This window comes from Acinonyx jubatus, chromosome E4, assembly GCF_027475565.1.
Source record: "Acinonyx jubatus isolate Ajub_Pintada_27869175 chromosome E4, VMU_Ajub_asm_v1.0, whole genome shotgun sequence".
Taxonomy (NCBI): domain Eukaryota; kingdom Metazoa; phylum Chordata; class Mammalia; order Carnivora; family Felidae; genus Acinonyx; species Acinonyx jubatus.
This window is the reverse complement of record NC_069395.1, coordinates 38,434,465-38,458,888: the sequence shown is the minus strand read 5'-3', so window position 1 is coordinate 38,458,888 and position 24,424 is coordinate 38,434,465. Positions and strand designations below refer to the sequence as shown.

The following is a 24,424-nucleotide window of genomic DNA, read 5'->3' as shown; positions in this document are numbered from 1 at the left end:
AGTCAGGAAACTGCAGCTGAATTAGATAATAGCACCCTTCAGGCCAACAGGGTGCGGGCATGGCAACAAGAGCCTGGCTGGACTTCAGCCCCCACTCAGCCCTCCTCAGGCAGGAACGCCTGTACAGGTTACAACCTGCAGAATGCCTGCTGAGGAGATGCCCGTGATGGTCTCCTTCTAAAACTCCTCAGTGCAATCTGGCATGTTAATTACACATAAACAAACAAACAAACAAGGGGAAAACATATAATCTGATAAAACCATCCCTATAGAGGCCTTTGGAATGTGATCCTGGTCTCCCCAGCTGTCAATGCCCTGGTAGGTGTTATCATATTTAGGGCAACTCTGCTAGGTTATGCCTTAGTAGGACCAATGACAGTGATTGCTAGGTTTCTCCTAAGAGAGGAGTGGCGGATTTTGATATTAGCTAAATGAGCGTACTCTCGATTCTGGTTAAAAAGAACTGAACTCTTGCAATCCCAATCAAAATAACACCAGAATTTTTCACAGAGCTAGAACAAACAATTCTAAAATTTGCATGGAATGAGAAAAGACCCTGAATAGCCAAGGTAATGCTGAAAAAGAAAAAGAAAACCAAAGCTGGAGGCATCACAATTCTGGATTTCAAGATGTATTACAAAGCTGTGATCATCAAGACAGTATAATAGTGGCACAATGGAACAGAATAGAAAACCCAGAAATGGACCCACAAACGTATGGCCAACTAATCTTTGACAAAGCAGGAAAGAATATCCAATGGAATAAAGACAGTCTCTTCAGCAAGTGGTGCTGGGAAAACTGGACAGCGACATGCAGAAGAATGAACCTGGACCACTTTCTTACAGCATGAAAACAAACAAACAAAAAAACTTAAAATGGATAAAAGAAATGTGAGACAGGAAACCATCAAAATCCTAGAGGAGAAAACAGGCAACAACCTCTTTGACATTGGCTGCAGCAACTTCTTACTTGACATGTCTCCAGAGGCAAAGGAAACAAAAGCAAAAGGGAACTATTGAAACCTCATCAAGATAAAAAGCATATGCACAGTGAAGGAAACAATCAGCAAAACTAAAAGGCAACAGACAGAATGGGAGAAGATATTTGTAAATGGCATATCAGATAAAGGGTTAGTATCCAAAATCTATAAAGAACTTATCAAACTCAACACCCAAAAACAAATAATCCAGTGAAGAAATAGGTAAGACATGAATAAACACTTTTCCAAAGAAGACATCCACATCCAGATGACTAACAGACACATGAAAAGATACTCAACATCACTCATCATCAGGGAAATACAAATCAAAACCACACCTGTCAGAATGGCTAAAATTAACAACTCAGGAAACAACAGATGTTGGTGAAGATGCAGAGAAAGGGGAACCCTTCTGCACTGCTGGTGGGAAGGCAAGCTGGTTCAGCCATTCTGGAAAACAGCATGGAGATTCCTCAAAAAATTAAAAATAGAAATACTCTACTGCCCAGCAATTGCACTGCTAGGTATTTATCCAAAGGATACAAAAATGCTGATTCAAAGGGGACACATGAATCCCAACGTTCATAGCAGTGTTATCGACAATAGCCAAGTATGGAAAGAGTACTTCCATACTTCCAAGTATGGAAAGAGTCCAAATGTCCATCAACTGACGAATGGATAAAGAAGATGTGGTGTGTGTGTATATATATATATATATATATATATATATATATATATATATATATATATGTATATGTATATATGTGTGTGTGTGTATATATATACACAATGGAATATCACTTGGCGATCAGAAAGAATGAAATCTTGCCATTTGCGACAACATGGATGGAACTAGAGTGTATTATGCTAAGTGAAATAAGTCAGTCAGAGAAAGACAAATATCATATGATTTCACTCAAATGTGTAATTTAAGAAACAAAACAGATGAACACAGGGGACGGGAAGCAAAAGTAATATAAAAACAGAGAGGGAGGCAAACCATAAGAGACTCTTAAATACAGAGAACAAACTGAAGGATTCTGGTGAGGTGTTGGGTGGGGGGAAGGGCCAGATGGGTGATGAGCTTTAAGGAGGGCACTTGTTGGGATGAGCACTGGGTGTCATAGGTAAGAAATGAATCGCTAAATCCTACTCCTGAAATCATTATTACACTATATGTTAACTAGCTTTGATTAAAAAAAAGAACTAAACTCTTATATGCCACTTCTTTCCTGTTAACCGACTAAATGTTTGTGTCACCCCAAATTCATATTTTGAAGCCCCAACCCCCCCATGTGACTGTATTTGGAGGAAGCGTCATCATGCAGGCAATTAAGGTTAAATGTGGCCATAAGGGCAGGGTCATGATATGATAGGATTCGTGTCCTTATTAGAAGACACAGCATCTCTATCCACCATGTGAGCACACAGTGAAGATGGAGGTCAGTCTACAAACCAATAAAGAGGCCTCAGAATAAAACCTACCTTGCCAACACCTTGAACTTGGACTGCCAGCCTCTAGAAATGTGAGAAATAAATGTCTGTCATTTAAGCCACTCAGTCTGTGGTATTTTGTCATGGTGTCCCAAGTTAAGACACTACCCTTAACATGAAGGATATTTAGCTGCCCTGGGAATTGGGCAAATACAAAAGAAGAGTGTGCAATAGGATGGGGAAGACTAGGGCTAGAGAGAGAAGACAAGAAATCAGTCACAGAACGCTTTCTTCACAGAGTTATGCCCATTATTTAAATTTATACGTATCGTTACTCATATCGCAATATAATATATTCTCAACAGCATCACCAGATTGGTCCTCTGGAAACAATCAGATCTTATCACTCCTCTCAAAAGCTCAAAACTTGCCAATGGTTCCATCTTCCGCAGGATAAACTCCCCAGTGCACACCAGGTCCTACAAGGCCCCCCTGAGCTGACTTAGGGGTCCCCTCTGATCTCACCTCCCAGTATCCTCCCCTTGGAAGGGGAGTTAGCCATGCTAACTTCCTGCAGCTTCTCAGACATCACCATGCACAAATCTAGCCCACGGCCTTTGCATTTGCTGCTTCTTATTCCCTAAGGCTCTTTCCTCGCTTCCTTTCTGTCTACTCCAATATGACATGATTGGTGAGGCCTTCCCTAATCATTGTATCAAAAATAACAACCCACAACCCCAACCCCCATCCCCCCACCAGCACCCCCCCACACACACACACTGCATGCCTTACCTACCTTATCCTGCTTAATTTTCTCAGGAGTGATTCTTAGAATCACTATTATTAATTTGACATACGATTTGCTTATTAATTTGTTAATTGCCACTCTCTGCCTAAAACAAAAGCTAATCCTAGGCAGGCAGGAAATTGTTTATTCTCTCCTATATTCCAAGCAGTTTCAACGGTGCCTGGCATGGAATAGACTCTCAATAACTATTTCTTAAGTGAATGAAAGACATAAATGATTATTATAAGGTAGCAGGTAATAATAACTAAACTTATTGAGTGATTAGCTAAGCTTTTTATAAACATTCTATGTGCATATGCTGGGAACAGAGCTAAACACTTTACATACCAGGAAAAGCTGTTTAAACCATTATCTCATTTAGTCCTTACAATAACCATTTGGGGTAGGTGTTATTATTCCCATTTTACTTCCCCTGAGTAAGTCATCTGCACAACTTACAGGTATGCAAGGAGTGTAGTTAGTCAGGATTTGAACACAGGTCTGCCTGATGTCAAAGCCCATGCTCTTAATGACTCTCCACATCTACTGATAGGATCCAGAAAGAGTAGAGAAATCAGATATCTGTAAATTAAATCTCAGCTGAAATGCAGCAGGAGCATTTACTATTCAAAGGGAACTTGCAGCGAATTCCAAGTTGTATATTTTTTATTAAAAAAATTTTTAATGTTTATTTATTTTTGAGACAGGGAGAGAAAGGGGGGAGGGGAAGAGAGAGAGACTGAGACAGAATCTGAAGCAGCCTCTGAGCTGTCAGCACAAAGCCCGATGCAGCATGGGGTTGAAACCCACAAACTGTGAGATCATTACCTGAGCCGAAGTCAGACACTCAACCGACTGAGCCAACCTCACACCCCCCAAGTTGTACATTTTAAAAAACAAATAATTCCTTTTATGAAATATCCCTCTAATGTATCTATTTTTACAAACTATACCAGCTCTATCGTAAACCAGGGCAGACCCCTGATTCAAAAAAACATTTTTATTCAGCTTTGCAGTGTAACATGTGGCATTTTTGCCAAGAAAGTGACCTTCCTACTCAGGTGTTGCCCGTGCTAGTAGTGACAAGACTAGACCGGAATGGACTGGTGGCCCTCAAATCACATGAATGGACAGAGTGGGGAAGGAGTCACCCATCACAAGTTTGCCAAGGAGCCCACTGGGGATTAAACTTTTTGCAAAAAGATGCAGAAAGAACTCACAGGATGTTGAAAGGATCAAAAAGAGGATTTTTTGATTGTTAGAAAATTATCACCATTCTTTTCCTTTAAATATAAGCAGAAAATCAAGTTTTCCCCAGGCACCTCACCATTCTACACTTCATTTAAAATCATTGTGATTGAAAGCACAGAAGAGCATAAGGATGTACCGACTTCATTGATTCTCCTGGTTAAACTGCTGGGCTCAAGTAGTAATTATGTACAGTGCATTTTTAAGATATGTATATGCTTGTCCCCATTTTCAAATGAGGAAACATGGCATTCAGGGGTCAGGTGAGTGGACGGAGCATGGGGAGGGCTTCAAGCCATTCCATCCAAATCTGGGCTGAATTCAAGTAGCACTCAGAATTGAGTCTTTTAAAAACTGCTCCTATTCTACAGGGCACATTTCATGCTATCCAAAAAAAAAATTTTTTTGCTCAACTAAATGCCGTATCATTCTGCTTACCTCATTTGGGACAATTCATATGGCACAAGTATCATTCAATGGGCCTATATTCTCCCAAAGTATATTCCATTGCTGTTAACGGAGGAAACTTGGAGCAGAAAAAGTCCCTGTGGTCAAAAAAACTAGTGAAGATAAGTATGATTTAAGCGAGATACTTTATAGCAAGATTTCTCTGAGCCTTTAATATGCTAATCAGCATCTTAAGTCAGGGACATAGATACAGTGTTTCTCTAATGCGTTTGACAATAAGACCCTCATTTCAATAAGAACCTAAGGATTCCTGTTCCCTATTCAAGGTTTTAGGAAACACTGCTTGAGGGGGTACATCAAACACTCTAGGTTTCAAGAAGGTTACAATTTCCTTGAGGGAGTTAAGCTGTGTCCCCTAGAAAGATATGTTGAAGTCCTGGTCCCTGTTATCTGTGGATGTGACCCTATTTGGAAATAGGGCCTTTACAGATGAAATCAAGTTCAGATGCTGCCGTTAGGGTGGGCTCTCATCCAATTTAACTAGTATCTTTATAAAAAGAATGCAGTGTGAAAATACAGAAGCACAAGGAGGAGATGCACGAAGACAGAGGCAGAGATGGGAGTTATGTTGCCATAAAACAAGGGATCCTGGAACCACCAGAAGCTGGAAGAGGCAAGGAAGGATCTTCTCCTAGAAGCTTCAGTGGGAGCATGGCCCTGCCAACTCCTTGACTTCAGACTGTCAACCTCCGCTCTGAAAACTATAGAACACTAGGAGGAGCCAAGATGGCGGAACAGCACGGAAGTTTTTCGTGTGTGTCTCGCATCCATGAAATACTGCCACACCAGCACTAAACCATCCTGTACACCTAGAAAACTGATTGGAGGATTAACACAACAATCTGCACAACCTGAACCACAGAACTCAGCAGGTACACAGCGCAGAGTGGTGAACTGGGGGAGAGATAAGCTGCGGACGGCAGGGAGCCGTTTTTGCATGCAGAGAGAGGATGGAGACGGGGCAAGGGGTGGGGGGAGAATATGGGAAAAGCACCACCCCCCTGCGCCAAAAGTTGCTGGAGACAAAGTGGAAAGGTGGAAACAGCTGCAGGGACTGAACTAAAAAGGGAGAATGGAGAAAGGAGAGGGCTTAAATTCCATTAAGACTCTATAAACGGGGAGTGCAGAGTCTGAAACTCTGCAGCACAATACCTGATGGTGCTCTGCTGGGAAGGGTGAGTCCCCAGGAGCAGAGTGAAGTCCAGGTTCTTCAGACCACAGGGGAGAGGCGGTTCCCCTGCTGGGAGAACATCTGATAGAGGCTGTATAGCTCCCACCAAAGCAACGACCCCAGCAGACCCCAGAGAACAACCACATTCGCTGGTGCTGGAACAAGGGTCGTTGGGGGTGAAGCCTGGTGCCAGATGTGTGTTGTGATTTGCCATAATCCCTGAAATTCTGCTGCTACACGACTGCATGAACTTTCTCTGGGGCGGCCTGGCACCCGGCCGCAGTCTCTGGACGATGGCAGCAGCACAGTCCTGCGAACGTTCCTGGGTGCAGCCGACATTCGACCATTGCTCAGTGAGACCCTCCCGCAGAGGGGCAGAACGGGTCAAAGCCACAGTCCTTCAGAAATAAAAGTCGGGAAAAACAGCCGCATCTGAGACAAAACTCGGGAGGGAGGTGCTGCCTGGGGCTTGGTCACGGACAGTGTAAAAGTAGGGAGTGGACGGAAACCAAAGACAAAGGACGGGTGCGCGACTGCTGATCAGAGAGAACAGAGTTCTGATACTAGAGACTAGGTAGCTGGGTGACGCCATTGTCACCGTTCCTGTGCATGCGCGTGCACGCGCGCGCGCACGAACGAGCGCCCCGACAATCCACCCCAGTAAGCTAATCAGCGCCATCTAGTGGAGAACGGAGTCATTACACTAAGCCCCGCTCAACTGGGCCAACCTCCGTCTTCAGGAACACAAGTCTCTCTGCCTGCTTACTTTATGGACTATAAAGCGCTTCACAGTTTGACTTCTAGGGGAAAATGAAGTAATTTCAATCAGATTTCAGTCTGTTCACTGGTGCATCTATTCAATTTTCTCTTTTTTTTCCTTTTTCTTTTTTTTCTATTTTTCATTTCTTTCCTTTTTCTTGAATACAGAAAGAGAAAAGTTATTTTTATTTTCAATTTTTATTAAAAATATTTTTCTTTAATTTTTTTCTACTATGTTTTTTACTTTTGTGTAATTTTTTTCAAATTCTATTTTACTTTAATCATTTCATTTTATTCTATTTCAGTGTATTCATTTTTTCAAATTTTCAAATGATTTCCTTTTTTTTCTTTCCCCTTTTTGCTCTAATCTATGAAGCCCCTCTCAAGGGGCTTGTCTGGCCCCAGACCAAAACAACCTAGGATCTAGCATCATTTATTTGATTTGTGTGTGTGTGTGTGTGTGTGTGTGTGTTGTTTTTAATTTTTTAATTTTAATTTTTTAATTTTTTCCCTCATTAATTCCTTTTCTCCCTTCAAAATGACAAAACAAAAGAATCCACCCCAAAAGAAAGAGCAGGAAGAAACAACAGCCAGGGACTTAATCAACACAGATACAAGCAGGATGTCTGAACCAGAATTTAGAATCACGATAATAAGAATACTGGCTGGAGTCAAAAATAGATTAGAATCCCTTTCTGTGGAGATAAAAGAAGTAAAATCTAGCCATGATGAAATTTAAAAAATGCTATAACTGAGCTGCAATCTCAAATGGATGCCACAGTGGCAAGGATGGGTGAGGCAGAGCAAAGAATTAGCAATATAGAGGACAAACCTAGGGAGAAAAAAATGGAGCAGGAGAAAAAAAAAGGGAGACTAAGGCAAAAGAGCATGATTTAAGAATTAGAGAAATCAGTGACTCATTAAAAGGAACAACATCAGAATCACAGGGGGCCCAGAAGATGAAGAGAGAGAAAAGGGGTAGAAGGGCTATGTGAGCAAATCATAGCAGAAAACTTTCCCAGGTCCAGGAAGCACAGAGGCCTCCCATTAGATTCAACAAAAACCAACCATCAACAAGCATATCATAGTCAAATTTACAAAATACTCAGTCAAGAAAAGAATCATGAAATCAGCAAGGGGAAAAAAAAGTCCTTAACCTACAAGGGAAGACAGATCAGGTTTGCAACAGACCTATGCACAGAAACTTGGCAGGCCAGAAAGGAGTGGCAAGATATATTCAATGTGCTGAATCGGAAAAATATGCAGCTGAGAATTCTTTTTCCAGCAAGGCTGTCATTTGAAATAGAAGGAGAGGTTAAAAGTTTCCCAGACAAACAAAAATTAATGGACTTTGTGACCACTAAACCAGCCCTGCAAGAAATTTTCAGCCATCTCTGAGGGGAGAAAAGATGAAAATAAATAAACAAATAAATAAAGACCAAAAGCAACAAAGACTAGAAAGGACCAGAGGACACCACCAGAAACTCCAACTCTACAGGCAAAATAATGGCAATAAATTCATATCTTTCAGTACTCACTCTAAACGTCAATGGACTAAATGCTGCGATCAAAAGACATAGGGTAACAGAATGGACAAGAAAACAAGATCCATCTATATGCTGTTTACGAGAGACCCACTTTAGAACTAAAGACACCTTCAGATTGAAAGTAAGGGGAGAACCATCTATCATGCTAATGGTCAACAAAAGAAAGCCAGAGTAGCCATACTTATATGAGACAATGAAAACCATAGAACACTTATGAAAGAAATTCAAGAGGACACAAAGAAATGGGGAAAAAAATTCCATACTTATGGATTGGAAGAACAAACATTGTTAAAATATCTATAGTACCCAAAGCCATCTACACATTTAATATGATCCCTACCAAAATACCACCAGCATTTTTCACAGAACTAAAATAAACAATCTTAAAACTTGTATGGAACTGCAAAAGACCTCAAATAGCCAAAGCAATCTTGAAAAAGAAAAGTAAAGGTGGAGGCATGATTCTGGATTTCAAGCTATATTACAAAGCTGTAGTCACCAAGACAGTGTGGTACTGGCACAGAAACAGAACAGAATAGAAAACCCAGAAATGGACCCACAAACATATGGCCAACTCATCTTCGACAAAGCAGGAAAGAATATCCAATGGAAAGAAGACAGTCTCTTCAACAAATGGTGTTGGGAAAACTGGACAGCAACATGCAGAAAAGAGGTAACTGGACCACCTTCTTACACCATGCACACACACACAAGAAAAAACTCGAAATGGATGAAAGACCTCAGTGTGAAACAGGAAACCATCAAAATCCTAGAGGAGAACACAGGCAGCAACCTCTTTGACCTCAGCTGCAACAACTTCTTACTAGACACGTCACTGAAGGCAAGGGAAACAAACGCAAACATGAACTATTGGGACCTCATCAAGATAAAAAGTTTCTGCACAGCAAAGGAAACAATCAGCAAAACTAAAAGGTAGCTGACAGAATGGGAAAAGATATTGGCAAATGACACATCAGATAAGGGGTTAGTATCTAAAATCTATAAACAACTTATCAAACTCAGACTGTCAGCCTCCAGAATAAATGTCTATTGTTGTAGTCCACCCAGTTTATGTTACTTTGTTAAGGCAATCCTAGGAAAGTAATACAGGCACGGGGATACCTGGCTACAAAATGGAGACTAAATACCAACACAACTAGAGGCAAGGATGGAAGCAGACAGTCAGGAGTATACAAAAGGGATTACAGACAACAAAGAAGCAGGGCTTCGGGGGTGCCTGGGTGGCACTGTGGGTTGAATGTCTGACTTCGGCTCAGGTCATGATCTCACAGCTTGTGGGTTTGAGCCCTGTGTTGGGCTCTCTGCTATTACCACAGAGCCTGCTTTAGATCCTCTGTCTCCCTCTCTGCATCTCCCTGGCTCTCTCTCTCTCTCTCCTTCTCTCTCTCTCAATAATAGAAAATAAACATTAAAAAAAAAAAAAAAGCAGGGCTTGAGAAGAGGAGAGCTCTCTGGTGGCTGGGGTGGTCAGAGATGGCTTCCAGGAGGAGGGGGGTAGTGGGGTGGAGTAAACACACAGATCTCCTGGATTACAGGGAAATTCACACACACTCGCACGCATGCACACACCACACACACACACACACACACACACACACACACACGCCCATCAGCCTTAAAGACATCATGTAAAACCCAATAATCTCTCGTAGACATCCCAACTGAGTTTTAGAAAATATATACAATTTCCATTTTCGTGATCATTGAATTTCTAGGTCAGCTTGCATGTCATGAAAAGAATAGCTAAATAAGAACACCTAAACAATTAATAATTCTACATCAAACCAGTCATACAACCATCTCATTTCAACGGGAAGACCAGAATAGGAAAAATAGCTCTGAAACTTTAAAGTAAAAAATCTCCATCGAATAAAATAGCAGGGAAGGTTTGCATGGGGGAAGGGACAGGAATCATGAGAACCTTAACTTTTAGCATGAAATGCATCTGTTAAATAGACCTACTAATGGTGTTATTGTAGCTAAAAACAGCGACTTGAAAATGTTGTGCACATTATTACTGTCATTATCCACCAACTGTAAGAATGCTATGTTAAAACTAACTCAAAACACCTCGAGAAAGGTAATTGCTACTAATGGATCTGAAGTGTGCAAAATTGGACATCATTACCCTGTCCTCACATTGTGGGGCTGGGGAAGTTAGTAGGCTCACTCATCTTACTATCAGGACTGAGGTTCGCGGAGAGGGCCGGGCTCGCTTTCACTGTGCAGCGTGAGGGAAATTCCACACTGCGGAACTGGATGGGCAAGGGTTCACAGGGCAAAGCCCAGGGCAGTAGACCCTCCAAACTTTCCCAAGTGGTCAGGGGGAGGGGACTGTAGCTACAAGAGAATCTTCCTGCTCTGAAGCTCTTCTGGGTGCCAGTTTGTCAGACCAATCGCCTCCAGAAGGAGCTAAGTATTGCTGACCCTGAGATTTAGGGGAATAACTCAGAATCGAGGGTTGTAAAAGCCAACCGGGTCACCATAAGGCATCGACATCCGCTGAGAAGAGGGCCACCCAGTGGCCCCAGGGGATGTAGCTGTTCAGCTGGCCTGAGGGCTACCTCCTGGCCTCCCTGGGTGTGTAGAGTCACACTCGTCCCCAAGTTTGCCCTACTGTCCCCAACTGCAATGACTACTTTTACTCTATGCTGTGTTCCCCATCACCTCACCCCACGTGTCCCCCAAATATCTCTTCTCCGGTGCTGGTAATATACTTTTTTAAAAAAACCCACATTGTCCTTAAATGTTTCCCGAACTTTCAAAACTAATGCTCCCAAACAGCACATGTACCTTTACATGACAGAGCCCCTCTCCTACCCCGATCCCCCAGCATACCTCCAACCCCACGCCCATCAGGAAAAAAAAATCCAAGAGAGTGGATTTTGACCAGCAATTTCAACCTCTTTTCTCACTACTGACAACCTCAGGGGAATTTCCCTCCTTCCTTCTGGCCAAAACACGGGAATACAAATGAAGGGCCAAATGCCCAGAAACTGCATAAGTAATCTCTGACCAAGAGAGAGCTGCCTAAATTCTAAATTTGTGTGTGTGTGTGGTGTGGGGGTGGGGGGGGGGTTCTTCATCCACATAAGAAATTTCTTCCCACCCCCAATGGCCCTGGCTGAGCAAGACTCCCAGTGCCCTCACAAGCCTGTCATCTGGAAGTTGTGACGTCTTTGCCCCCAGTCGAATCACTGAGACAGAATGAGAAGTGGGGCCTGGACGGCCTTTGGTTCTCCTCGGGAGGCTCCACCTTGATGAAGAACACAGGAGTGATGCTTGGGACACATAAATCACCACAGGACAAAATCCTGTTGGGGAAAAGCAACGTGGCAAAACATTCGGACTTTTAAAACAGTTTCCTTACCGAACGCCCCAATATAGATCATTTAAATTATTCATTTTATCATTCATGCTATTTATTTGTTTGTTCAAGAATTACTTCTTTAGGGGCACCTTGGTGGCTCAGTCAGTTAGGCTTCTGACTCGTAGTTTCAGCTCAGGTCATGATCTCCTGTTTCATGGGTTAGAGTTGTTGTTAGGCTCTGTCTGCACTGGCAGTGCGGAGCCTGCTTGGGATTCCCTTTCTCTCCCTCTCTTTCTGCCCCTCCCCTGATTATTCTCTTTCTCTCTCTCTCTCTCTCTCTCTCAAAATAAATAAACTTTAAAAAAAAGAATTATTTAGCATTTGTTAATGCCATTAACAAATTATTTAGCATTTGTTAATGGCATTAGTTTTCTAATTGTACTTGCCAATAAACAAAAGTGATACAAATGCCTGATGAATAACTGAAAACCCACAATGAATACACAACTTCTAATCTGATGTGGGAAGGCAGATAATAAACATATAAATATATAGGCCAGGTCTTGATCATTTTTCTTATTAAGAAAAATTTAGTAGGAAGGGATGATAAGGTGAAGTGCTCTTTTAAATAGGTTCTCGGGATGTGCGAAAGGAATGGAAAGGGAATATCTCTGGGACAGCCTTCCAGGCAGCAGGAGGGAGTAAAACCTGAAGCACGGAGGGGCGCCTGGGTGGCTCAGTTGGTTAAGCTTCAGCTCTTACGTCAGCTCAGGTCATGATCTTGAGCCCCGCATCAGCACTCGGTGCTGACAGCTCAGAACCTGGAGGCTGCTTGGGATTCTGTGTCTCCCCCCCGCCCCCTGCTGCTCCCCCACTCATTCTCTCTCTCTCTGTCTCTGTCTCTGTCTCTCTCTCTCTCTCTCTAAAAAATAAATAAATAATTGTTTTAATTAAAAAAAAAAAAGTCCTGGAGCAGAGGGCTTTCATAGGGATTTGAAGAACTCCCAGGAGTCCTGGGAGCACAGTGCAGGAGGAGAGGTACCAGGAGCAAGACTTGGCTGGGCCTGACAATCTCAGAGAGGCTTTGGGATTTTATGGGGAAGAGAAGCCTCTGGAAGGTTTGAGAGAGGAGGGATAAGGCTGGGAAGAGGTGAGAGGGGCAGCCCAGCGAGAGAGCTATTGCAGCAGTCCGTGGGAGGGAAAGGGGAGTTGGGGACAAGGGGATGCCAAGAAGCTGTCGGATTATTCTGGGACCATTTGGAAGAGGGGCCAATCGGATTTTCTCATGGGTGGGAGGTGGGGAGTCAAACTCCGGTGGGAGTGACTGGAAGAACTGGTGAAGTGGGCAGGTCCACGTTTGGCCCGCTCATCACCTGTAGTGGGCCTTTGCCCTCCTTCACCTCTCTGGCTTTTCATCTCTAAGGTGATGGACTAGAGAATTCTGAAGTTCCTACGTACTTGATGTTTTTCACTTCATTTTTGGCATGAAGTAAGAGTATAAAGCAGATCATTTTCTAAATACTCAGGTATTACATCAATGTTCTTAGGGTTCATGTAATCCTCTTTTCAAAGACCTATATTGTCATCATCCATTTCAATTGTCTCTTCTTCAATTTTTAATTAATTCAGCTATGTCTGATGTCCATTGCCAAAGGCTTTGGGACTTTGAGGACTAGAGGAGTCCTCCGTATCACTACCAACTTCAGGAAAACTTGGATCTTCTGCAAGATTTCCAATTTCATTTTGCAGTCTGTTTACATTTTATTTGATTTTGTGTTGTCAAATGTTTCCCATACCCTGAAATTAGAGAAGGACTGAAAGCCAAAAATGTTAAATATATTGACCCAATGGGCAGGGTTAAACTCCAGGGTTAAACAGGGAAGGGTGTCTGAGTGGAGACTGACTTCATAAGTGGTCCCATTATTACCGAAGTTTTTCTTGTTAGAATGACTTTTCCTTCCATATGCAACCAGACTCAGAAAATGAATTCTCAGAGACCAAAAGGATCCCTACACCAATGAAACAGCTTCAAAACGTTTCTCATAATGGGTCTGAAATGTCTGCTACCAGATAGGCCTCAGTTCCTATCTGTTTGATATATCATTATAATCATTAGTACTAAATATTCAGTGGATCCTAACAGAAAATATTTGGGAAAACCTGTTCCTACGTTTATCATATTTTTTATACAGACATAGAGATAGTGAAGAAGAAAAATGTGGAACAACATATCTCCCGTTTTTCTTTAGAAGTAAATTCATTTCTATTCATTCTTTTTTAATTTTGGCGATAGCCCGATGTCATGACACAGCCTGCTGCCACTCCGTGCTTGACTTGCTGCCCACAGCAAACCATGAGGAGGTCCCCAGCCCGTGCTGGGCTCTCAGGGATGAGAGAGGTTGGAGGAGCCAAGAGAAGCATGCTGATGAGAACAAAGGGTGACAAGAGACCAGTGAAGTGACTGAGCTGGTCCTGCTGAGGCTCTCTTTGTGTCATTTACCATTTCACTTGAGTTTCATGGTACAGATTCTATGGAGAAGCCATCCCAGAGCCCTGGCCAAGAATGAGCCTCAGTTAGGGATCCTGCTGGTCTTTATAACACTTCTTTTTTTTTTTTTCAATTTTTTTTTAATGTTTATTTATGAGAGAGAGACAGAGTGTGAGCAGAGGGGCAGAGAGAGAGGGAGACCCAGAATCCAAAGCAGGCTCCAAGCTCTGAGCTGTTAGCACAGAGCTTGACATGGGGCTCAACTCATGAACCGTGAGACCATGACCTGAGCCGAGTTGGACACTGAACGTACTGGGCCACCGAGGTGCCCCTCTTTATATCACTTCTGATGAAGCAATTAAAAAGGAAAAGTGGCATTCCTCCTGCTCCGTCCTGGGTGGACTTAAAAAGATATACAGGAACGGGAGGAGGGGAATTAATAGCATTCCCATTTACTAGTTGAAGCTTTTTAAGAAGATAGAGAATTTGGTGTATAGGAGGAAAAATCTGGGACCTAATAAGAATAAGCAAAGTTTTACAGCAGTCAGAGGAATGAGCTAGGGGAAGAGAAACAAAGGAGGAGATGGTACCCCAATAACACCTTTAGTTTCCTTGAAAATGGTAAGTGCTGCAGGACTCATCGAGACTAGAGGGGAAAACAATTCAAAACCTACATCCTTCTTATGAGAGTGCATGTGAAAGATAGCCAGTTAGCAATTATTTCTATTGCTTGAATTAATCTGGCACTAATTAAACAGTCACATTAGGTCAGAGACAGAAATAGAAAGAAACTAATGTGCCCCCACTCCCTTGCCCACCGCACCCACGCATGCCTACCTGCACAGGCACACAGGCACACAGGCAAGTATCCCCTGATAGACATCACTAAATGATATTGATAATATGAGTTCCACGTGAGCTGCAAGCATCAGCACTTGGTACAGTGCCTACTGCATCGTATGTACTTTGTCAGTATCTGTTGAATGAATGAATCACTGCACTGTCCCCCACTGAGCCTAGATGCTTCCTTAGAGTCTTGCTCAACACAGAGTTGAGTTCCAGTTTACTACCAATTAAGTAGCTGTGGCACACAAGTGGAAACCTACTTGCCATCCCTTCATGATTAGCTAAATCATAACACCCTCCTCCCTTCAAGTATTGGGAAACACAGGTAGATTCCTGGGGTACCTTGAGCTCCATCACGACACCCAGATGAATTTGATGGAGTTCTTTTCCCATGAGGCTACAGCTTCACATATTTGCAAAACCACAAATTCTGCTTGAAATATAAAGCCTATAATGGATGCTCTCCTAAGTCATTATTTATTGGTGCTGCTTGCACGTATTTAATAATGATATTTTTCTCTAATTACTGTGTTTGGAGTATATTTTAAGGATTTCTTTTTTTTTTTTTTTTTTTTGTAATTCAGGTAGACATCATAATCCTTACCATTATTTCCGGTCATGTTTCCTTCCTGGGCGTATAGATGATCGCATTTTCCTGACCCCAGGCAATTAGGTAAGGTAATGTGCTTAGTTTTGACCCAAAGGTCATAACTGTATGTCGCTTCCATGCTTAAGCATTAGGAGACAATGCTCAGTTTTCTGTACATCCATCACCTGCCTTGGCCATCCCGAAATCATGTCTCAGGATCAAGGTGCTGCGAAATTCAAGCAGGCTGGATCATGGAGCCCCGCCCCACTGGATGAGTGAGTGATAAACTTGACTATGTAAAAGCACTAAGATTTTGCTGCTGTTTGTTACTACAGCATTGCCTAGCTTATCCTACTACAACAATGAATGTAGTCTGCCGGCTCTGATGGAATACTTGAACCCCAGCTTCAGCCCAGTGCAATTTAGGAGTGGCAACCAGATTCTCTGAAGTTACAGGGTCTAAACAGTTCATGGAAGAGCAAAGCAGCTGGTAGAGAAAAGAGGTGGGATGGAGAGGGTACGGGACTCAGGAGAGAGCAGCTGATAGGGACAAAGACACAGGAATCCACTAACAGGAAATGTGTGGTCATACATCTGTCCTTACCTAAGACATCAGATACCGGCTAAGGGAACCCCTAGCCATCACTTCTAACTCTTCTTCACTCCCCTCCTCTGTTCTGAAATCTTCCTCAAGCTCAGCCATGTGTGCCACTTCCCTTCCGCTAAGTTAAGCTAAGAAGAACACTCAACTGATTGGAGCTGGAGTTTCTGACACTGCGTTCTTCAAAAACCTAGTTCCATAGAAAAACGGAACCTTAATCCAGATACTAGTTTGACAAGTATATAGCAAGAATCTTAAACTTAATCCTGACTTGATCCGGTAATAAGTGAATTTCCGACTGTTTCCTAAGACAAGTTCCAGGAGAAGTTGCATTACCAGTAACAGCAAAAACCTGAAAATAGCCTAAATGATCAGCAAAAGAGGAATCGCTAAAAACAAACAAAGGTACATCCATGTAATACAATATTATGTGTAAAGCAAAATGGTGCTTTCGAAGAATGTTTAGTGGGATGTGGAAATATGATATAATGTTAGCTGAACGAAAAGATACAGTTTTCTATATAGAATAATCTCAAACTTTACATAACAATATATAAATGCATAAAGACCAGAGGGAAATATACTAAAAATGTTACCAGTGATCATCTCTGAGTGATGGGTTTTCGTAATCTCTCTTTCTTCTTTGAAGGTGTCTACATTTTTCAAGTCCTGTTTAATGAAAGTTGTTATTTTAAACAAAATAAATCTGGGGCACCTGGGTGGCTCAGTCAGTTGAGCGGCCGACTTTGGCCCAGGTCATGATCCCTCATCTCGTGAGTTCAAGCCTTGTGTCAGGCTCTGTGCTGACAGCTCAGAGTCCAGAGCCTGCTTCGGATTCTGTGTCTTCCTCTCTCTCTGCCCTTCCCCCACTCTCACTCTGTCTCTCTCAGTCTCTCTCAAAAGTAAACAAACATTAAACAAAGTAAATCTGTATCAGGACCCCAGTGATTTTAATTATTCCAAGGTATGTTCTGGGGTGAGGAAAGCTTTGGCCCAACCATCTGTACCCTCTGAATGCAATCCTAGATAATGGACACTAATGTTCAGTCTGATGGCTCTGTTGAAGGCATGTTTTAATTTTATATTTTTCAGTTGATATATTACTAAGTAAGTAAAATACCACTATACCACTATTCAGAGTCTTCTTCAATTATTTATAAAATTTTGTTAATATAAGACTATCTTCAAGTTAGCCAATCTGAAATCCAGGGATTCTTACAATAAATCAGCATGGCTGGCAGCAGGATGCTGGATTCTCCATGCTTTTGTGACACCGCCCCCCTGTTTGGTCAGGGGAAACACAGACAGAGTGGGGGTCGTGTTTGGGGAAGAGCTGCGCCCCACACTCCAGTTCTAGGGCAGCCCCTTGCACCACAGGCTCCAGGGCCCAGGCATCCAAGCAGGCACAAAACCCGTTCTCATGTCCAAGTGACCTGAAAGCTGAAGGGGTCTGGGAAGGCGTCAAGTTCCCAAGATTGCTTTAGAAATGGGGGAGATCTCAAAGGTCAGTTTTGGTCTGGAAAATCCTAAAATGAATCTTGAGGGGAACATGAGCTGTTGCTACTGGTGCTTCCAAAGAGGTTAAAGCTCCCAGGCACAAAGCAAGGACTTCTTTCCCATCTCCACTTCCCATCCTGGAATTGTTTTGGAGCTCCTCACAGGGAGACCCTCTATTCGTGCTGCAGGCTGGCTTGCTAAAGATCAGTCAGTCAGCTAGTACTTGTTAAACAAACAGCATGTGCTGAACACTGCATGGCACCACCAAAGTGCTGAAGCATATAACCAAGTGCTTCCCAAACTGACGTGTGCATGCACATCACCTGGGGATCTTGCTAAAATTACAAATTCTCTTCCAGTAGACCTTGGCTGAGTCTGAGACTCTAACAACCTTCCAGGCAATGTTGATACTTCTAGTACTTGGACAATATTTTAAGTATCAAAGGTCCAGTGGGCAAAATACATGCAAAAACATAAGCTACTATTATTAGATACTTACCATGGGCCAAGTGCTATGAAAAGCATATTACATGAGTTTTGTCCCTGGGTTTCTCCCAGCCTTGATCTTAGCAACAGGTGTTTGGAGGGACACTGAAGCTACTGAGAAAGATAGATGGTCAAACCTGTGCCCACATGTGGATGGGCCACAGTTAGTTGGCATGCCAATCTCCCACCACACTCCAACCCTGCCTTTGGCACCAATATGAAGAAGATATGATCCAGTCACCTCAGGAGCTGATGCTTAACCCACAGGGACACCACAATAAGAATATAAGTGTTACAAATGGGACTTTAGACTGCGTCACATCTTTGGTCCCTCCTTAACCCTGAGGTTCTAGGAACCTATGAACACAACAGATGTAGAAACCTATAAATGGCTATTAGCCAACTTCTGGCCAAACAAAAATACCATAAGAGCACACACAGGCAGAGCATGTTACTCCTAAGCAAGGTTTATAGTGAAATTAAACACCTTTCACATTAGAGGCTTTCTTCTACTATCTGTTCACATAAAAAGTGAAGTGCTCAGAAGTCAATTGGAAGCTCTGCATGTGGGGATAAGGCTTATCTATTGGCAGAATCTCAGGCTTTCCCCAGATCTACTGAAACAGAATTGCCATTTTTAACAAACTCCCCAGATAACGTGCATACATAGCAGCTTGAGAGGCACTGAACCACGTGCCTTTTCCGTCCTGTTTACCACTGCATCCCCATGACAATGTGTGGTATCTACTAGCTGCTCAGTAGCTAGTATTTATTGCCTGGTCATTATATTGACTGTATTTTATAATTAAATTACATGATAAATTTTAATTTTCAAAATGCCGCCATTATTGAGCCCAACAGCTCAAAGTTCTAAGGCACCAACCAGCCCAGACATTGATTCTGGTGGCATTTTCATGTCAGGACATGGGGGCTTTCCTTCCTTAAATCAATCTCTGCATCCTGATAAAACCTTGCTAAAATAATATGCAAAGGAATATACAAAGGACAAAGAAAACAGGAAAGGAGAAGACAGCACACAATGGATATCTCCAAATACCGTGGAGATGGAAAGTGGAGGCATGAATGAAAAGAAACGTACAGCATGTACAGACAATGCCCCTGACATGGGATTGCTTCACAGTAGAGGACCCAGAGAAGCTCAGTAAACTTTCCTCAGGAGGCGGGGGGGGGGGGGGGTGAGGATGGAGCTGGAAGACAACAAGTGGTTGCTCCCAACCCTACTTGTGGCAGCCAGACACTACTCCTTCCCAACCCAACAAGCCCTGGGAAGTTTATTCTTTATATAATTAGATCAGAGTAGCTCTGGTAGAGAAACCGAGAAAAACAGAGTAGAGGTGAGAAGCTTTACTGAAATGACGGCATTAGGTGAACATTAACACCACTCCTGCTTCCTCCACTGCCTCCAGAATACTGACACCCAGGGTTATATACCTTAAGAAGATTGATTCTTCTCTGAAGAATCTAACCTACCAGAGACAGACAACAGATCCTGACCTATGATGCATCCCCAGTAAGATGACCTGGCCCCATAGATCACCATTCACTGAAGTCTACCAATAGATAAGCCCTGCCCCCCACACAGAGCTTGCCATCTGCCTCTGAAAGCTTCAGTTTTAGTAAGTAAGTATTATAGGAAAGTCTTCACGAAACACAAAAACCAAAGCAAATAAACTAAGAAAAACTTGGAAGGTATGGCAGACTGTATTTTCCAAAAATAGCCACAATAGTTCTGCTTCCACATTTTCTTTAAAACTTTACCCCTTCTTGGGGCACCTAGGTGGCTCAGTCAGTTGAGTGACCAACTTCAGCTCAGGTCATGATCTCTTGGTTTGTGAGTTCAAGCCCCGCATCGGGCTCTGCGCTGACAGCTCAGAGCCTAGAGCCCGTTTGGGATTCTGTGTCTCCCTCTATCTCTGTCTCTCCCCTGCTCAAGCTATGTCTCTCTTTCTTTCAAAAAATAAACAAACATTTTTTTAAAAGTTTTGGGTGCTTGGGTGGCTCAGTCAGTTAAGTGTCCGACTTCGGCTCAGGTCATGATCTCACGGTTTGTGGATTCAAGCCCCATGTTGGGCTCTGTGCTGACAGTTCAGAGCCTGGAACCTGCTTTGGATTCTGTGTCTCCCTCTCTCTCTGCCCCTCCCCCACTTGTGCGCGCTCTCTCTCTCTCTCTCTCTCTCTCTCTCTCTCAAAAAAAAATGTAAAAAAAAAATTTAAACAAAAAAAAAACTTTATCCCTTCTTTCATTGAAAGGTAGGTTTATGTTGAATCTGGGTGTTATGTTGAATCTCTGTTAGTGCAACTAACAGAGTTGCACTGTCCAGAATGGGAGCCAGTAGCCAATAGGCACATGTAGCTATTGAGCACTTAAAATGTGGCTATTGCGACTGAAGAACTGAAATAATAATTCAATTCTAAATAATTATATTTTAAAAGCATAACCAGTATAAAATATTTTCCACTGATTTTTTTTGATAAGACTGTATTTCACACTTAAAGTATTAAAATGGCAACATCTGGTAAAAAAAAAAATTGGCATCTAAATTGTGATGTGCTGTAAGCATAACATATAAACTCAATTTCAAAGACAGTATGAAAACAAAATGTCAAATATCTTATTAATATTTTCATATTGGTTACATATTACAATGATCCTTTAATATGTTATGTTCAATAAAGATCTTAAATTGATTTCACCTGTTTCTTTTTACTTTTGAAATGCGGCTACTAAAGAAAGCCTAAAATCACACATGTGACTCACATGACATTTCAACTGGACAGCACTGCAACAGATAGAGGGGAAATGACACTATGTGACTTTTGAGACAAGGTACTAAAAAGGATGGAACATTCAGTCAGCTCTTACTCTCTACGGAGAGGCTTAGGAACCCTGAATCATCACATAGAACTCTGATATTCCTTAAGTTTCCCCGCTGGAAGGTATGCATGTTGCTAGAAAAAGATGCCCCCACTGTTTGAATCTTCCCAACCAAGACACCTAACATGTGACTATTCCAGCCCTAGACTATTCCAGCCCTTTAGACTATTCCAGCCCTAGCTGACATAGGCTGGGCGAAAGATGAGCTGTGCCTGTTAAGTTCTGCTCAAACTGAAGACTCATGAGCAAAATTAATGTGCTATGATAAACCACTAAGATTTGGGGGGAGGGGGATTTTACTACACAGCACTAACAACAGGAACAGAGGGAATCATGCTAGAACAGGCAAAACAAACACAAAAACCCAAAACTATAATTCCTCTCTCCTTAGAACGGTAAGTATATATAAATATATCATTCATAAAATAATAGGATGCTATAAACTATGTATATCCAAAGAACAAGAAAGAATCTTGAAAATTCAAAAGAAGATGACTGAAAGAAAACTCAATAGAAAAACTAGGAGATTAAGTTGAAGAAATTTCCAAGAAATAATAAAAAGAAAATAGAAGATAAACAATAAAAAAAAAATCAAAAAAGAGGGGCCAAGATGGCGGAACAGCATGGAAGATTTTTTTTTAAGTCTCTCATACCTGAAACACAGCCAGATCAACACTTAAACCATCCTGCACACCTAGAAAACTGATTTGATGATTAACACAACAATCTGCACAACCTGAACCAGAGAACTCAGCAGGTACAGGGTGCAGAGAGGGGAACTGGGGGAGAGAGAAGCCACAGAGGGCAGGGAGTTGTTTTTGCTTGCAGAGAGAGATGGAGACAAGAGGGAGAGTATGAAAAGCATCCCCCCACCCTAACCCAAAAGCAGCTGGAGAGAAAAGAAAGAGCATGCAAGGGACTGAACAAAAAAGGGAGAACAGAGAAAGGAGAAGGCTTAACTTCCATTAAGACTCTATAAACAGGGGGAGCACAGAGTCTGAAACTCCGCAGCTCAATACCTGGTGGTGCTTTGGTGAGAAGGGCAAATCCCCAGGAGCAGAGAGTAAGGTCCCCGGAGTCCTTGGGCCACAAAGGAAGAGGCAGTTCCACTGCTGAGAGGCCATTTGGTAGAGGCTGTGCGGCCACCCCACAGGCAAAGGCCCCAGCAGACCCTGGAGAACAACCACTGGTTGCTGGTGCTGGAATAGGATGTTAAGTGAGAAGACTGATGCCAGATGTGTGCTGTGATTTTTCCATAATCCTTGAAACGCTGCTGCTACATGATTGCGTGAACTTTTTCTGGGACAGGTTGGCACCCAGCTGCAGTCTCTGGACATCAGCAGCACCATGGCCTCCCAAATGTTCCTTGGGGTGGGCCAGCACCTGGCAATTGCTCGGTGAGACCCTCCCCCAGAAGGTGAGAACGGGTCAAAGCCTCAGTCCCTCAGAAGTGAGGGGTTGGGAAACACAGCCACATTTGAGATAAAACCCAGGAGGGAGGTGCCATTGGGCAACCTGATGGCTTGGTCACAGACAGTGTAAAAGCAGGGAGTGGACAGAAGCTGGAGACAAAGGAGGAGTGTGAGATTGCTGGTTGGGGAGAGTACAGAGTTCCGATGCTAGAGACTGGGTAGCTGGGTGATGCCATTTTCACCCCTCCTGCTTATGTGCACCTACAGGCACCACAACAACCCACCCCAGTAAGCTAAGCAGCGCCATCTAGTGGAGAACAGAGCCGTTACACTAAGCCCTGCCCAACTGGGCCAACCTCGCATGTCAGGAACAACAAAATTCTCTCTGCCTTCTTAGTTTATGGACTATAAAGTGCTTCATAGTTCAACTTCCAGGGGACACTGATGTAATTTCAATTTTACTTCAGTCTGTTTGCTGGCCCATCTATTCAATTTTTTTTCTTTTCTTATACTTGAATACATAAAGAGAAAAAACTTATTTTTTTCCACTTCTATTAAAAATTTTTTTCCACTAATTTTTTTAACTTTTTTAAACTTTTCACATGCTAATTTTTTTACTTCCATAATTCCATTTTATTCTATTTCATTGTATTCATTTTTTCAAATTTTCAAACATTTTCCTTTTTTTTTTCTTTTCTTATCTTTCCCTTTTTTCTCTAAACTATCAAGCTCCTTTCAACAACCAGAACAAAACACATCTATGATCTATCATCCTTTATTTAATTTTTTGTGTGTTGCTTTTAATTTTTGAATTTTAATTTTTTACCTTATTAATTCCTTTTCTTCCTTCAAATTGATGAAACAAAGGAATTCACCCCAAAAGAAAAAACAGGAAGAAATGTCAGCCAGGGACTTAACACAGATACAAGCAAGATGTCTGAACCAGAATTTAGAATCACGATAACAAGAATACTAGCTGGAGTCAAAAATAGACTAGAATCCCTTTCTGAAGATATAAAAACTAGTCAGGATGAAATAAAAAATGCTATAACTGAGCTGCAATCTTAAATGGATGCCACAGCAGCAAGGATGGATGAGGCAGAGCAGCAAATCAGTGAGATAGAGGACAAACTTATGGAGAATAATGAAGAAGAAAAAAAGAGGGAGACTAAAGCAAAAGAGCATGATTTAAGAATTAGAGAAATCAGTGACTCATTAAAAAAGAACAACATCAGAATCACAGGGAGCCCAGAAGATGAAGAGAGAGAAAAAGGGATAGAAGGGCTATGTGAGCAAATCATAGCAGAAAACTTTCCCAGGTCCAGGAAGCACAGAGGCCTCCCATTAGATTCAACAAAAACCAACCATCAACAAGCATATCATAGTCAAATTTACAAAATACTCAGTCAAGAAAAGAATCATGAAATCAGCAAGGGGAAAAAAAAAGTCCTTAACCTACAAGGGAAGACAGATCAGGTTTGCAACAGACCTATGCACAGAAACTTGGCAGGCCAGAAAGGAGTGGCAGGATATATTCAATGTGCTGAATCGGAAAAATATGCAGCCAAGAATTCTTTTTCTGGCAAGTCCTGTCATTTGAAATAGAAGGAGAGATTAAAAGTTTCCCAGACAAACAAAAATTAACGGACTTTGTGACCACTAAACCAGCCCTGCAAGAAATTTTCAGCCCTCTCTGAGGGGAGAAAAGATGAAAATAAATAAACAAATAAATAAAGACCAAAAGCAACAAAGACTAGAAAGGACCAGAGGACACCACCAGAAACTCCAACTCTACAGGCAACATAATGGCAATAAATTCGTATCTTTCAGTACTTACTCTAAACGTCAATGGACTAAATGCTGCAATCAAAAGACATAGGGAACA

General features: G+C 42.2%; 1 protein-coding gene across 13 annotated transcripts in view; it reads right to left on the bottom strand.

Moving 5' to 3' along the window:
• Positions 1-24,424, bottom strand: part of RPS6KC1 (ribosomal protein S6 kinase C1) — a 318,908-nt gene that overhangs the window by 80,906 nt on the left and 213,578 nt on the right. Inside the window, exon 17 of one of the 13 annotated variants that reach the window (XM_053208745.1) lies at positions 14,878-16,917. The exons of 11 other annotated variants lie outside the window; for them this stretch is intronic. In XM_053208745.1, coding sequence (XP_053064720.1) covers positions 16,841-16,917 — 77 coding nt within the window. In that variant the 3' untranslated portion in view covers positions 14,878-16,840. Of the gene's footprint in view, positions 1-14,877; positions 16,918-24,424 lie in introns of those variants that run through there. One more of the 13 variants, XM_053208749.1, reaches the window with a different exon arrangement.